Below are 16,864 nucleotides of genomic sequence, written 5' to 3'. Positions count from 1 at the left end.
ATATTTTTAAAATTAATTTCTAACATGTTATATTAAGAGCCGATAATGTAACATCTCTGTCATGGTACATTCCTTTAAAGATGAAATATCAATTCTCAGATACAACCTTAGACTGTAGTAAAAATGAATTGTAATTTAGTTTAAGTTTTTTCTGTTGGTTAATTTTGGGTCATGATGATAGAAAGTAACACGTTTAATTAGAGATACAATTATCTGAACTTTAGCAAAACTTGAGGCTAAGAAAGGGGTATTAGGAAGATACTTCATTAATAATGTGCCATTAGAATACAGTACTTAGAATTCAAACCTCATTTCATTACACTAGAAATGTCTTTTTATTAAGATGTTCCCTGAAAGGGTCAGCATATCTAAGTATTTATTACTGGGAGTTAAATCAGCATAAAACAGAAGCCAGCTGAGCAAATATTCAGAAATTTGCCCTGGGTACGGTTCTCAATTTTGACTGGATTCAAATGTGAGCCATTCTTTGATTAGCATCTTCAACTAACAGTGGCCACATCATGAGTCAGATATCCTCTCTCATGTTCTCAGTCAAAAGAAAACAAAATTAGAAAGGTAGAAAATAGGAGAGGGCTACAAGCATTAAGCCCTTGGCAAATGAGCAAGAAGCCTGATCCCTTGTTAATGTAATACAGCCAGCCTCTGCCAAAGAAGATGGAATGGAGTGTGGGAGAATTTGTTATCATTTAGCCGTACGTTTAGGTGACATCAGTGGAGCCAGTGTCGGCCTGGGAATCGTGAAGGTAATCATAGAAGCAGTTTTCTTTTCAGTTTTTCTCACTGACCTAGAAGAATAGCTTCAACGTGCCTCCATCCTCTTCCGTCGGTTAGGCTTTTCTTGTTATGTGAAGCAAGGATGTGTGTCTTGTGTGAGCAAACCTCCTTGTCATGTGAGGGTTTTGTTGGGTTGTCAGGGTTTACTCCAAATGCAGCAGTTCTCTCTGTCCATTGGTCTACCTGCCTTTATTATTTTTTTTTTTTTAAAGATTTTAAAATTTATTTTAGAAAGAGGAGTGGGAACGAGCAAGAGTGGGCAGGGCAGAGGGAGAGAGAATCTCAAGCGGACTTTGCACTAAGCTCGATCTCATGATGCCTGCGATTATGACCAGAGCTGAAACCAAAAGTCAGATGCTCAACCCACTATGCCACCCAGGTGCCCCTGTCTACCCGCCTTTAGACCAGGAATTCTTGTCTTTTCAGTGGACACAAAATTAAGTATAACAATTATCTTGGCCTAAAACACTCAAAGGAAGAAGATTTTAAAAATGCAGAGTGGGACGCCTGGGTGGCTCAGTCGGTTAAGTGTCTGCCTTCGGCTTTGGTCATAGTCTCAGGGTCCTGGGATTGAGCCACACTTGGGCTCCCTGCTGAGCAGGGATTCAGCTTCTCCCTCTCTCTCTGCCACTCCCCCCCCCACTTGTGCTTTTGCTCTCTTGCTCAAATAAATAAATAAAAATCTTTTTAAAAATGCAGATGAAGTATATGCTTAGCAACTCAGACTTTTATAATAGAATGTTTTGGTTGTCATGTTCCACTATCATCACAACGGTCAGTTAGTATGACCTGTGTGTTTGCCTAAGTTCCTAAAAGGATGGAGTATTAGTTATTCTTCAGTTTCTCTCCTCACCTTACCTAAAGCCTATGTCGTGGTAGGCAAGAGAGTATGTTGTCTGTAAATGTTGAGACCTTTTATTTTATCAAATGTGAAGTGTGAAGAGGAGACTGTAGGGTAGAAACTGGACTAAACCCACTCTGCTTGCAAAGGGTAGTAGAATTTCTAGGGGCTACGGCTTTTCATAGTGGAAGGGAGACCTGTGATGCCTATTCTCATAGTCAAGCAGACCAAGGGAGAGGGCTTCAAGCTGATGATTAGTAGAATCATAAGGCCTAAAGGATCTGGGAACCTCCCAGAGCTATATTCAAAACATTGTTTCTGTGAACACGGGCACATAGCTTAGATTTGAAAAGAAAAGAAAAGATAATGACCCACACAAAAGCAAAACCAATGCTTTGAAGGATCCATGTAGCAAAGGAGCAGTGAAAGGTCTTGGAGTGGTCTACTTGCAACTTTGTGAGTGTTTAAACTTAGAGATGGCTGAGTCCTTTAAAAAATAATAATATTTAAAGTGGTTTATAGTGAAACAAGATCTCTGATATGTTTATAGTTCTTTCTCCCCAAACATTTCCTGTTCAAATTGGCATAAAGTAACTAATGTTAAACTCTTTTAATATTAGTATTTTACTAAAGACATGTTTATGGCAAGGAGAACAAACAAAATAAAATGAGTTAAAAGCAGTTGGTTTTGTCTCTGACACTTAGCCGTATGTATCATTTTGAAATCATTCATTCATGTAAGCATTCTGTTGAGTAGTGGGAATGCAGTACTAGGGAAAAAGGATCTCAGCCTTTAGGAGATTAAAGGACACATTTCCCAAACTGATAATTACAATGTGACCTACTTAGTGCTAAAGTGAAGCTATATGTGAGGTAAAATAGGAAGGAGCATGTAGAATAGGAAATGAAGTTGGCCTAGGATCTGAGGGCAGGCTTCTCAGAGAAGAGTGTAATAATATCTAATAATTATACAGCACTTACTACCTCTCAATCACTGCTTAATATGTTAACTCAGTTCAACCTATGCACTATTGAGTCACAGACTAAGTAACTGTCCCAATTCACATGGCTGGTAGGGAGGAGTGGCAGGATTTGAACCCATGCCCTGTGGCTCATAATTCTACATGTTAGCTTCTCTATTCTATCACCTCTTGTGCTTCAGGTAGTGTAACTATAAACAGTATTCCATATAATAAAACATGCAGGAGAAACGGAAGTGGGGAGAGATAGACACAGAGTAGTCCAACTTCCAGTTTCTAAGAGTTAAATGTTTTCTGATTTCAAGTTCAGATTCATTAACTTTCACAAGATTTTATTTTTAAGATTTTAAGTAATTTTGGGGTGCCTTAATGTCTCCATCGGGAAAGTGTCTGCCTTTGGCTCAGGTCATGATCTCAGGGTCCTGGGATCCAGCCCAGGAGTCCCCAGAGGGAGTCCTTGTTGTCAGACTCCTGCTCAACCCAGAGTCTGCTTGTCCCTCTGCCCCTTCCCTCTGCTGGTGTGCTCATGTGCTCATTCTCTCTCTTTTTCTATCTCTCTCTCTCTTAAATAAATAAATAAGTAAATCTAAAAAGGAAAACAAAAAGATTTTAAGTAATTTCTAAACCGAAGGTGAGGTTCAAACCTACAGCCCCGAGATCAAGAGTCGCATGCTCCACTGACCGAAGCAGCCTGGCGCCCCAGATCCCTTAACCTTTATGAGGCTCAGTCTTCCCTAGAGTTCCTTCTCCATTTTCTTATCATATAGAAGAGGGGTCCTGACACTTGTCAGTGGGGCATCTAAATTTCCACACACTCAGCTTGTGTTGGGTTGCATTTTCACTTGAAAGATAAATACTTGGGGCACCTGGGTGACTCAGTGGGTAAAGCTTCTGCCTTCGGCTCAGGTCATGATCCCAGGGTCTTGGTATCGAGCCCCTCATCAGGCTCTCTGCTCAGCGGGGAGCCTGCTCCCCACCCCCTGCCCCGTCCTTCCTGCCTCTCTGTCTACTTGTGATCTCTGTCTGTCAAATAAATAAATAAAATCTTAAAAAAAAAAAAAAGATAAACACTTCATCCTTTCAATAATTTCTTCAGTCCCACATTCGTTTACTCAGTTAATTTTGAAGTTTTACCTGGTCTGATTCGGGTCCTACCTATGAAAGCTCCCTGACCAGAGATAAAAAATCATAAATTCAGCTTTGAAAATTAAGGTGGAAATGCTGCTTTCATAGTTTTACTTCAAATGCTTTTCTAGTTCTGTATATTTGAAAAATATTTGAAAAATATTTTTTAAAATGTTCAGTTGTTGAAAAATAACTAAAAGTTACCAAGATAATGCTGAAGAAAAAAGGGAAAGTAGCTTTAATTTCTTTCTTAATGTGACAAAAAAGCAATGCCTGTGGTTGTGCATGATTCTCCATATACTTACTAGGCTAACATGACAAAGAAGGTTCTTTACACACTTGGGGACATAGTGTTTGCCTTCTGTTCCTTCCCCTAATATATGACTTGTGGAAGCTGGCACTGAGGGGAGGCATAGTCCTCCTTCAGGCTTCTGGAACACCGTAGTGTGCTCCAAAGCCCTACCTGCTCTCAGGAAGTGACTTGGGTACTGAGAAAAGTACTGCTTATTATTTGTTCCTGTGTGGTCTCTGCTGACTTCTTATTGTAATGTTGTTTAATAGTTTTCTTTACTGGAGGAAATATATTCCATTTGATTATGTCATGAATTTCATCTGGAATAATGAGACTTCCAATAACTTTTGCACATTACCTCTTTTTTACATCATTGGTCTGGTAGCACCAAGAATATTTCCTCACTGAAGATGGATCCATTTACAGTCAATAACAGAATGGCTAGTGTTCGTTTTTCTTGGGAAAATGAAAATATGTTCCTTTTATCCTATTATACTGATCTACCACCTTCAGATTATCTGATTTTCGAGCTTCTCATTTTCTCCTGTATCTTAATGCTATTATTAACAAGAATTCTGTTGCTAATGGTTTTGAAAAATAATATGTGTGCTTTCAGCAACTACCTGTACTTTTATGGTTTGTCTGATTTGGCTGGACTTTGATAATTATTTCAAATACTGTTTTGTTGTGGATCAAATGTGAGGAGCCCTAATGTCCCTCAAGATTTATTTTCAATGTCCTTAATTTTGCTCAAGGGAATAGAGTTAATATTATAATTATTAGTTCTGAGATGAAAAACACCTTTCAGTGTAGTCTGTAGTCTATATTATTTATTAGTGATACATCCATAAGGATGTATATTATGATGAATATGTATATACATATATATTTGGAGAGAGAAGAGAAAGGGTTTCATTTAATTTTAGAACAATAGTTCTATGAATATCTGTGCATATTATTTCATAGTGAAATATTTTTCTAAGCTATAGTCTTTTTTTAATTTGAGTATAGTTTACAATAATGTTACCTGAAGTATAATTTTATTTTTTTAAACTCACACACAAAAAATCCCATTTTAAAGTCTGTTGTATCAACATGCTTTATCAAACCCCCCAGTTCATCATTGATTTCATATTTTTTGCACACATTTTCTATTTTAGAAATAATCTCCAAATTTCTTTTGTCTAACTACATACTAAAAGCAATGTATAGTATTTATTTATATATGTGTTTATTTATATATGTATTTACTTATTCATTGACTTAAATCTATATTTCTTATTTTGAAGAATTCATCTTAGGAATAGATGTAAAATCTTTCTCTGTTCTGAGCCAAACCTAGGTATTTCTAGGACCTGTGGGATTTCATATATTTATTTCTTTAACCAGTTTTGTTGCTGTTGTTGTTTGTTTTTAGTGCCCACTCTGTGTAAGAAATTATGGTGTGTTCTTGACATACTATTGTGAATACACTGGAAATAATGTCTGGCCTCATGGAAATCTTTTCACATTTCTGATGAATGTGTCTATAAAACTATAGCTATTCTTTGGGTGTTTTCCTGGGAGCAGTACTTTTGCCCAGGATCTGCTTTTAGAAATTATCTATAATTGTTCCATATTTCTTCCAGAAATTTCTTTAAAAATCAGAAATCAGAGGAAAAAAAGGAACATTTCCTTTTGAAGTTATTGATATTTTACATAACAGCACCTCTTTGGTTGACTTCCTAAGACCAAAATCCCCAGATTTTCTAATGCCCAGAGAGTAATTTCTACCATAACAGTTTTTTTTTATTTTTTTATAAACATATAGTGTATTATTAGCCCCAGGGGTACAGGTCTGTGAATCGCCAGGTTTACACACTTCACAGCACTCACCATAGCACATACCCTCCCCAATGTCCATAATCTACCATAACAGTTTTTAACTAGAATTCGTGGGCCCCCGGGTCATGGTCTCAAACTCCAGAGGGCAGAAAGCTCAGTTGGGGCACTTGCTTAAAAAGGGTCTAGTGAAGGCAAGGATTATGCATTTTTAACCATTCAGATGGTCCTGGACCACAGTGCCCAATGAGAGCCATAATGGACTTCACATGGCTCTGGTCAGCCCTGAATCTATGACTGCATAGATTTTTTTTTTCAACAAGAGGGTCTATAGGGATTTAGAAGGCTTTAATTAGTTTCTCAGAGGGGTCAGCAGAATACTATAATGCTGTTAGGAACAGTAGTTTACAAGTAGAAGCAAATACTGGTAAAATCAGTCACATAGCCAGCAACAAAAACCCCCCCTCCCCAATTAAAGGTCTAACAACGGGGGCGGGGGGGATTCCAAGGTGACATACTCAGGTAGGACTGTCATCTAGAGCGGGGTACCGTCAACAGCACTGCTCTTTGAGAAAGTTCCAGAAATTAATAGATTTGTTAGTAAACTGGTGTTTATTGGTCAAAAAAGCTTGAGAAACATTAAGTTTTTTAAAAAATTTACAGTATTAGAAAATTAAATGGAGAGTTTAATACACTAATATGCATTGTGAGTCACTTTAAGTAGTATTTAGTATATAGTGATTCCTAAACCTATTTGATCATAAAATCCTCTTCAAATGAGTTTGAGAAATGCCCTTTGCTGAGGGACAGATAATCATCTTTCAGTGCAGCATATAAGAAGTAACTTTTAGCATAACTCTCTTATGAAGAAAATTAAATTTTGTTCTAAACACCAAATAAGAAAGCAGAGAATTTTATATTGTACTTTAGAAAAATTTTTATTAAAATAATATGGGGGGGGAACCCTCAACATGGATTTATTCTGTTAGTTGATGGTAAATTGAAGTCTTACCATAAAATGTCAGTTTAACTTTTATCTATAATATTATTAGGATTGAGGGGAATTTTGTATTTCCTAAGAAACATCGAGCCCATCCTATATAATAGAGTGATAATCATTATTTCAGGTCTTTTCCAGCAGTAATTGGTGGCCAGCTAAACACGGTCACCTGTGTATAAGCCTGTGTGTCCAAAATTTCCTGATGGAAGACACTTTGCACAGTGTTTAGGAAAGAACAGATAAAGGCCAGATTAGTTTAGAGGAGAAGGTGAATTAATTGTATCCAGATCAGGTTTTCTGGGGAGATGAGTAGGAGAGGAGAGGAATAAACAGAATGGTGAAAGAAGGAAACAAAGATTAATTGAGTGAAAGCAAGAGTAAAAGGGGAAATCTCTTCCTAATTTGGTTGACAGTGTAGAGTCTAAGGAACAGAAAAATAACTATGTGTAGGCAAATAAGAATTAGTGACCTAAGACATGACGATTAGAACTCTAGTCCTGGGAGATACTATGGGGAAAATAAGACAAGTTTGGGCTATGCTCTTTCATCCTTTTTGTTTAATTTTGCTTTAATTGGACTTTCAAAAATATGAACTTATCACAGAATTATTGTTCCATAAATTAAGAACCTTCACAGTAGCCCTTGGGAGAACACTGAGCTAATACTAATAGGAAATAAAGATTGCTAATTAATGGACCTCTACCATAATCATTGCTTCTTTAGAACAAAAATGATTAGATTTAGGTCATACATATTATTCTGTCCTCTTTCATTATTAAGTCATAAAGATGCATTGAATTGAAATGGATTTACCATTCAATATTGTTGCACTTCTGGAATACAAGATTATTCTAAATCCAGGTCATGAAGATGAGACCTCTTCATATAGAATCCTCAGACCCTACATAATTTTTAAACAAGTAGCTCTATTAGATTACACTGTTTTGGTTCTCCAAGATTTTTTGATTCTTTGCTTGCTTTATAAATACAGTACTTCTAATTAGAATGGGGATGCACAAAGCCTTCTTAATTTCTAGCTAAGCAATTAAAGAACGAGGAAGAATTCTTTTTTTGTGTTTTTTTAATGTTCAGTTAGCCATCATATAGTACATCATAAGTTTTTGTGTAAATGTTCAACAAATCCTTATTTGCATATAACACCCAGTGCTCATCCCAACACATGCCCTCCTTAATACCCATCACCTGGTTACTCCATTCCCCCCCCCACCCTTCTATAACCCTCAGTTTGTTTCCCAGAGTCCAGAGTCTCATGGTTTGCTTCAAGAATGAGGAAGAATTCTCAAAGTTCAGAATTTTGGCTTATAAATATTTAGTTCCAAAGGGACATCTTACAGTTTAGAAGGTTACACTAGCCCCTCCAACCACATGAGCAGAGATTAAAAGAAATCAAACAGGCAAAATGAGAATCAAGCAACAACTAAATAAACACAATATATTTATTCTCTTTTCATTTTTAGGTCATGATTTTCATGGTCAAACATTAGTTATATGCTGATTATGCATGTTTGTGTTCTGTGGCACACCTGTGGAAGAACAATGGGTGTGAGCAGGCTGTTTAGACATAGACTTTAATGTTTGTGGGCCTAACATCAATTTAGAGATGAAATAGAGTTTTTGTAGGTCCTTGTGAATTTTTTTTTTTAAGCCTTATTTTACTCTTTAAGAATGGGACTCAATTCCACAGTTTAAGTTGTCTGACAGGTCTCTCTCAAATTTGTGGTCATCAGTAAAAACCTCTATCATATGGTTACGGGTCTGATGCTAACATTTTAAAGGTTAACTGAGGTGAAGTGGATTGCCCATTAAATTGGTTTGTCTTTTGGAAACTTCTTTTTAAATCCATGTGATGAAGGTAATGTTTTTTTCACAAGGAATCACCAGGCCTTACATTTTGTCTAAGTGGCATTCTCAGCATTTTCTCACAAAATGCACTTCATGCTAACTTTATAAGAGTTTACAAATTTTCCAATTTGTCATTAAGCCTCAAGGTAGTTCTTAAAAACATATTTAAAGACATGACAATAATAAAATATGAATTCCTTAAATTCTTGAAAACTTGATCCCAAGTGCCATTTGGTGAGGTTGGTTCTATTCTTCACATGCTTAGAGTGTAAGTTATTTTTCTATATTCAAATGGTAGTATATTATAATTTTAAAAGAAAAAACATTAATTATAAAAGCAAAATCAATCTTTGTTTATTTTAAGTTTTTTTTTTGTTCTCCTGAAAGAAACTGAAAATCACAATTATTTAGATAGAAGTTAGTTTTAAACATGATTTCATGAATTATGTATTCTAGATTCAACAATTAAGTTGCTTCTCTTTAATGCTATAGGAAGAATGCTTCTAAGGCCTTAAAAACTCATAACCTTTGTCTAGTCATTTTCTCTCTTAAGTTAAATTTTTATTTTAATTTCAGACTAACAAAAAATATCAAGATTCCTCAAATGCTAATATTTTACCATATTTCCACATTTGCATTCACTCTCTCTGAAAACCACTTTTTTCCTGAACTGAGAGCAGATTACATATATTTGTTCTTATATACTTCAGTGTGTATTTCTTATTTTTTTTCAAGATTTTATTTATTTGACACAGAGAGTATAAACAGGGGGAGTAGCAGGCAGAGGGAGAGGGAGAAGCAGAAAGAGAGAGAGGAAGAAGCAGACTTCCTTGATGAGCAGGGAGCCTAATGTGGCGCTTGATCCCAGGACCCTGAGATCATGACCTGAACTGACGGCAGATGCTTAACTGAGACACCCAGACACCCCCAGTGTGTATTTCTTAAAAACAAGGGCATTCTCCCCTGCAAGGTTATGGACACTGGGGAGGGTATGTGCTATCATGAGTGCTTTGAATTGTGTAAGACCAAGGATTCACAGATCTGTACCCCTGAAGAAAATAATACATTATATGTTAATAAAATTTTTAAAAAATCAGTAGACTTTGGGAAAAAAGCAAACAAACAAGGGCATTCTCTTTAATCACAGTATAGTTACCTATATCAGAAAATAAATAATCATGAAATAAGAGGATGAGACTGTAGACCTTACGCAGATTTCACAAAATTAACCCAAACCACAGTCTTTATAATAAAGTAAATAAAATACCAATTATATATTGATTTTAGTTGTCATGTCTTTTTTTACTCCTTTTGACTAGAACATTTCCTAGTCTTTGTGTTTTGTGAGATACCACTTTTAAAGAGTACAGTCCAGCTATTTTATTGAATTTCTGTCAATTTGGGTTTGCCTGATGTTTTCTCGTGACTAGATTCAAGTTGTCCCAGACTTTTTAAAAAAATAGAATTATAGAGGATGTGATTTTACAAATCAATTACCAGTTTATAAACTCTGAGAATCAATATAATTATTTAATTGTCTTATTTGTATTAAATAGAGTACTTATCTCCAGCTTCCCAAAAGAAAAGAAACTCATAGGAGATTTAAATGCATTTCTTAAAGAATAAACTTTGTTTAATTGCTGATTTTATTAGTTTTGATGGCTTATGGAATCACATAGATTATTTCAGTATTTACTGAGAAAACAAATAAAATGTACCAATGTAATAGTATTCATCTTCTTTTTTCACAGTAACTCCTGAATGCCCACAGAAAGTAAGAAACTTTTTCCTCTCCTTTGATAAACTCAAATTCTTATCACAACTCATAAAATCCTTCTTGGAGCTGGAAAAAAATGTTGAAGAATTATTGGAAGAAATATTAGTATCTCTCAAAACACCCAGAAATATTTCAGGTAACATGCTCTTTTGTTTAAATTTATATACCTGTTCTCTGTGTTTTCACTTTCTGCCACTGAATCTATACTATTACTTGAAAAAAAAAATAGAATTCCTTAAATAAATGTTGACTATAATGCACACCATAAAATTACATTTTCATCCTTGATATATGGCAAATTCCGTAATTCCAAGGGACAAATCATTTTAAGTCCATTCTGGATAATAATCTTTAGATAAAATCAGATTAACTTTTTTTTTTTTTTTTAAATTCTGAGAAACACAGCCTGGCTTATGGAAGAAAACAGGCAGACTGGATGACCTAGTAGCTCTTCTTCTGCTTCTAGCAGCCAGATGACCTTGGGCAAAATATTTAGTTTCCTTAGACGCCCTTTACTCATCTTCAAAATGATGGTGTAGGACTAAACTAACTTTCTCTTTGTTTTCTTTTACTGTTATGTGCTTCAAATCTCAGTATGTTATGTAAGGTTGTAAGAATTAAACAATTTAGTGTATGTATTTAAAAGAATGTCTAGTAGGTAACAAGCAATAAACTTGAGCTTTAAAAGCAATTCAAATTATATAATATGTTGTTTTAAGTTTAGTTAACCTTAAAATCCTTTTGAAGAAAGCTATGCCATAGGTGGAATTCAGAGGCATTACAGTTAAAATATGTTCTCTGTGTTCATATCTATACTTATAAATATTTTCATCTATGTCAGAATGAACTACACAAAGTTCTCTTTTACATGGTATCATGTATCAATTTAAGAACAATAAATACAGCTTGTGACTGCATTTGCAAAATAAAGTGAGGGAACTGAATGATTAACAATCAAGCAGAAAATTTCTAAGCCCAATTTCTTAATAAGGAATTACATTTACTTTATTATGTTGATTTTTGTATTTCCTTATTTATTTTGCCTGAGCAAATAATGTTGAAAAAGTTACAGGCTTGAAGTTTCTTTTATATGAAGCATAGCTTACTGGCCTTCTATGTGTCCCATTAAGTTTAAGTAGCACTACTAAGTTATCAAGTGGATCATTTTTCTCAAAATTGGAGATAATTTGAAGAAAAAATGGAGGTGGATTTCAGGGTTCTAAAGCTGTCAAAAAGTCCAGTAAGAAAATAATAAAAATATAAGAAAGTATGAAAATTAAAAGACAATGGAAAAGTAGATTTAATTGGGAGATAATACAAACCCTAGAGGGTCTTCTAGATTAAACTGACTGGGTCAAAGAGATATCTGAGTAGATAAATATGCCATCCTAATTTTTGACTGACATGTTGGTTCTTCAAGCAGTTGACACTTGGTTTTGCTCCTCAACATCCGTCATGCCTGGCGAAGGGTTTGTGTCTCCCGTCCACATCTCTAGCAGTTCTCTTCTGAAGTGTAGATCAAGAAACAGAGCAGACCACAACACATCTAGACTCTTACCTCTTGAAACTTATATTGTTTTGGTCCTAGACTAGACTCTAGTGAAATTAGGTGAATTTTAAGAACTTTATCCCTTTAAAGGCAGCATAGGTTGAAAATTAAATTGTATGAGAGAAGTATTATAAAGATACAAAACTCAAATGACCAACAATTGAAGCAAAGGTTTGATATACCGATTTCAGAAAAAGAAAAAGCTGGTTCAACTCATTCAGATTAAGATCAAGCAATGCTGAGACTTACAAATGCTATATATTTGAGGGAAATAGTTACCATTACTGAATAAAACCAACAGAAAATATATAATTATGCCTTACCCAAATTTATCATTATATAAGCAGCATGGTAGATAAAAGTAACTTCAAATTCATATTAATAAGAATGTATTATAGAAATACAGTTGTGGGTTATTGAACAGTGTACGTGGAAGGAATCTTAAAGCACAGGTATAAGAAATGTCTTAAGTACTAAATCATCCCCATGTGATATATGTCTTCCTCATTGTTGAAATTCATATTCTTTAATAACAAAGCTAAGATTGATTTAATCTGACATAACTTTATATAAAGGGCTCCCTGCAAAGAATGATCTTGAGGGAAATTGTCAAGAAAAACTTAAATGTTTTATTCAGTGTAGCCAACTTAATGAATTCTTATCAAAAGCATTGGTTTCTTAAATCAGGAAGGAAAAGGTTCCCTGAAACGGATGATTAAAGAAACCAAATGCATCTTAAGTTATCCTGATAGTTAATGTTTTGCTTGGAAATCTTGTGTGGGAGGGAATAAGGGGAAAAAAAGACCAAGTCATTTGGTTTCCTGTGTATTTCTTTTGATTGGAGCATATTTTGCTAATAAAGATCTTGGAAAGAGTTGCCTACTATGTCCATGTAACCAAAACAGTGTGATGAAAATGAGGGCTTTTTTTTTTCCTTATTGTCCAGATGTTTTAAAAATATCCAGGTGCTTAACATCATGTAGAGAAAATATAAAGATGATTAAATATTTTACTTTGATGTTTACCGCTCTATTGTCCATTTAGCTAAATTGTCAGTGCTCTTAATAATTTGAATATGATACAATAGATCCTGTAGAGACATAAGAAGTATTTTCAGAGGAAGAAATATATGTAGTTATTAGGTTTATTTACTTTTTTTTTTGGTCATAACTTGATGGTTTTCTATTTTGGTCATTTCAGCAAACGATAGGACATTATTTGACTGTTACGGTGCCTTACGGTATTTCTTTTAGGTGATCATATCTTCTGGAGCGGCCTCAGGTTTGATTTATGGGGCACTTCTAATGCTCCTTTGGAATACAGTTGTTCTTCGGGCAGTTCCTCAAATTTTCCAAAGGTGGCATCTGAGATTTATCTAAACCAGGAGGTTTCTTGGCCCTCATTTTTCTTTAGCCCCAGCAATGACAAAGAGCAATGGCTGCTTCAATTGGATGTAAGAAGAACACTTAGGGTTTGTCTCAGAAGAATCAAAGATTTCAGATCTTCTGAAAGATTGTTTGTACTCTTAGGGGGTCTTAAGAGGGGTCAAATGGCTTCTAAGAGTTCCTTAGCTAGATGGTTAAGGGATTGTATTAGGGAGGCGTATGTAGTTAAGGTAAAGAGGCTCCTAGGGTTTGTAAAGCTCATTACACTAGGACTTTAGCTGTTTCTTGGGCAGAGAGGTCGAAGGCTTCCACATTGGAAATTTGCAAGGTGGCCACCTGGGCTTCTCTTCATACTTTTTCATAGTATTATCTCTTGGATGTAGTCTCTTCCACAGATTCAGCTTTTGGTGGGAGGTTGCTTGTGAGCCAGAAAAGAACAGTGAAGAAAAGAAAGACTTGTAGTTCCCACTTAGAGCTGCCAACAAGGCAAGTTGCTTTGTAGTGCACACAATGGGAGCCTATGAAGACCAATTTGGGTGTGAAAGTGGATGTCACAGGGAAGTACTGCCAACCTCTACTGTCTATGAAAGAAAGCGGCAGTGTGGAAACTAACCAGAAATGTAAAATGAACCACAGCGAACTCTTTAGGGGGGAGACTGTTTAGCAGCTGGCATTCCTGTGACCCTCTGCACTCTACTGAGGTCCTTAATCTGGGCATGCTCTTAAGGAAACCAGTGTTGACTGCATACAAATAAGTATGTTTTAGCGTGATGAGCCAAACATGGGCTACTTCTCTAGATAATGCTAATAAGTGTATAGAGTTTTCAATATATATTTAAATCAATGAAATAATTTGTCACATGTTCACAGAGCTCATTAAGTTTGACAATGCCAAATTTTGATATTGACCATATTGAATTCCAAACAAATGCAAAATGCCACAATTCATTAAAACCACAAGGTATCTTATTAGTCTAGAATCAATCTTACTAATACTACCTTAAAATGATCCCTTTGGCTCTTTACATAGGATTAGGCTTTTAAATTATTTTTTAATTTGGGAGGGAAATTATATTCGTAACTGCTTGATAATTCATTTTATGCCTTACTGTAGAACTGCTCACTAGCAAAAGAATTCTTGGGAAGCTTTTCTTTTTTTCTTATTCATCTTGAAAATAAGCAAGTGGTTTGTATAAACATCAAAGCATGTTACTTTCAGTGAATAAGCATAATGTATTTGGAAGTGAAATGATAAATATAAGATAATTAACTTTTTTAAACGTCTTAAACTATAGCTGCACAATGGCAGATAGTTATTTCCAGAAATAGAACTGCAAAGCCTGTAGTTTGAACTAGTATTATTTTTCCAGAGTTAAATATCTTTTTAAATTAGCTGGTTTTATGAGCTCTCTGTAAAAAAGTAAGATGACATTAACAATCTAAGCATTGTCCCTTCATGTCATTAACAATTTGATCTTTATTGTTTTTTCTTCTTTAAAATTTGTTTTGAATAGTAGTCGGTGCATATAGTAAAACTTTGAACAAGATAAAAGAGTATATAGTGAAAATTAAGTCTTTTTCCATTCCAAGTTGTCTAGTTTTCCTTTCCAGAGACAACGACTTTTGTATATATCCCCAAGTTAAAATAACGTGATATCTTGTCCTACTATGCAGAACTTCTTTTTTATTAACAGTTATATAGAAAGATCTCATTCTAATAGGCAAATAATTTTCCAATGGCACATGTACCATAATTTAACCCGTTACTCACTGATGAGCATATAGGGTTTTGTTTTCCTCTTTATTTACTACCACAAACAATGATAGAGCAAATTTCCTTGAACTTTGTCTTAAATGTGGACATGCCTATCTGGACAGTACATTTCTAAAGTGAAATTGTGAAGTGAAAAGATATAGTTGTTAGGAGGATGAAAAGACAACCCATAGACAGAGCAAAATATTTGCAAAACACATATCTGATCAAGGACTTGTATCCAAAATATACAAAGAACACTTAAAATTCAATAAGAAAGCAACAACAAAAACTCAATTAAAAAATGAGCAAAAGATCTGAACAGACTCCTTACCAAAGAAGATGTACAGATGGCAAATAAGCATATGAAAAGATGCTCAACATCATATGTCATCAGGGAAATGCAAAGCAAAACAAAGAGATACCACTACACACTTGTTAGAATGGCTAAAATCTGAAACACTAACAACACTAAATTCTCAGAAGGATGTGAAGCAATAGGAACTCTCACTCTTTGCTGATGGGACTGTAAAATAGTATAGCCTCTCAAGCAGATGATTTCATTGTATCTTACAAGCTAAACACTGTCTTATATTATCTAGTAATCACACTCTCAGATATTTACACAAATGAGTTGAAAACTTACGTTCACATAAAAACGAACACATGAATGTTTATAGCAGCTTTATTCATAATTGGCAAAACTCAGAATCAACCAAGATGTCCTTCAGTAGATGAGTAGATAAATAAGTTGTGGTGCATCCAGACAATAAAATATTATTCAGTGATAAAAATAAATGAGATACCAAGCTACAAAAATACATGGAGGAATGTTAAATGGATACTGCTAAATGAAAGAAGCCAATCTGGAAAGACTATATACTACATGATTCCAATTAAATGACCTTCTGGAAAAAGCAAATGTATAGAGACAGTAAAAAGATCAGTAGTTGCCAAGAGAAGGGCAAAGGGGAAAAGAGGTGAATGCAGGGAGCACAGGAGATTTCTAGAGCAGTGAAATAATTCTATATGAAACAGTAATGGTGGATACATGACATTATGCACTTGGCAAAACCCATAGAATGCACAACACAAAGAATGAATCCTTAATTTCAAAATGAATTAAAGGTCTAAATGTGAGGCCTGAAACCACAAAAATCCTGGAAGGGAGCATAAGCAGTAATTTCTCTGACATAAGCCCTAACAACATTTTTTTTGATATATCTTCCGAGGCAAGGGAAACAAAAGCAGAAATAAACTATTGGAACTGTATCAAAATAAAAACTTCTGCACAGTGAAAGGAGCAATCAACAAAACCAAAAGGCAACCTGGGAGAAGATATTTTAAAATGATATATCCAAGAATGTGTTAGTAACCAAAATATAAAGAACTTATTTTTTTCAAGTTTTTATTTATTTATTTTAGAGAGAGAACAGAAGCAGACTCCCTTCTGAGCAGGGAGCCCAATGCGGGCCTCGATCCCAGGGCCCTGGGATCATGACCCAAGCCAAAGACAGATGCTTAACCAACTGAGCTACCCAGGAGGCCCCAAAATGTAATGAACTTAGAAAACTCAACACCCAAAAAGCAAATAACACAATTTAAAAATGGACAGAAGACGTGAACATCCTTTTCCAAAAAAGATGTTCAGTTGGCCAACAGACACATGAAAAGATACTCAAT

The 16,864-nt window shown here is 35.0% G+C and overlaps 1 protein-coding gene across 3 annotated transcripts in view; it reads left to right on the top strand.

The window, feature by feature from the left end:
• KIAA0825 (KIAA0825 ortholog) overlaps positions 1–16,864 on the top strand; it is a 405,229-nt gene that overhangs the window by 100,337 nt on the left and 288,028 nt on the right. For all 3 annotated transcript variants that reach the window (XM_059416663.1, XM_059416666.1, XM_059416665.1), the window contains exon 6: positions 10,469–10,630. In XM_059416663.1, coding sequence (XP_059272646.1) covers positions 10,469–10,630 — 162 coding nt within the window. The remainder of the gene's footprint in view (positions 1–10,468; positions 10,631–16,864) is intronic.

This window comes from Mustela nigripes, chromosome 12 (assembly GCF_022355385.1).
Source record: "Mustela nigripes isolate SB6536 chromosome 12, MUSNIG.SB6536, whole genome shotgun sequence".
Lineage (NCBI taxonomy): Eukaryota > Metazoa > Chordata > Mammalia > Carnivora > Mustelidae > Mustela > Mustela nigripes.
The sequence above is the reverse complement of the archived record's forward strand: the minus strand, read 5'-3'. Positions and strand labels throughout refer to the sequence as shown.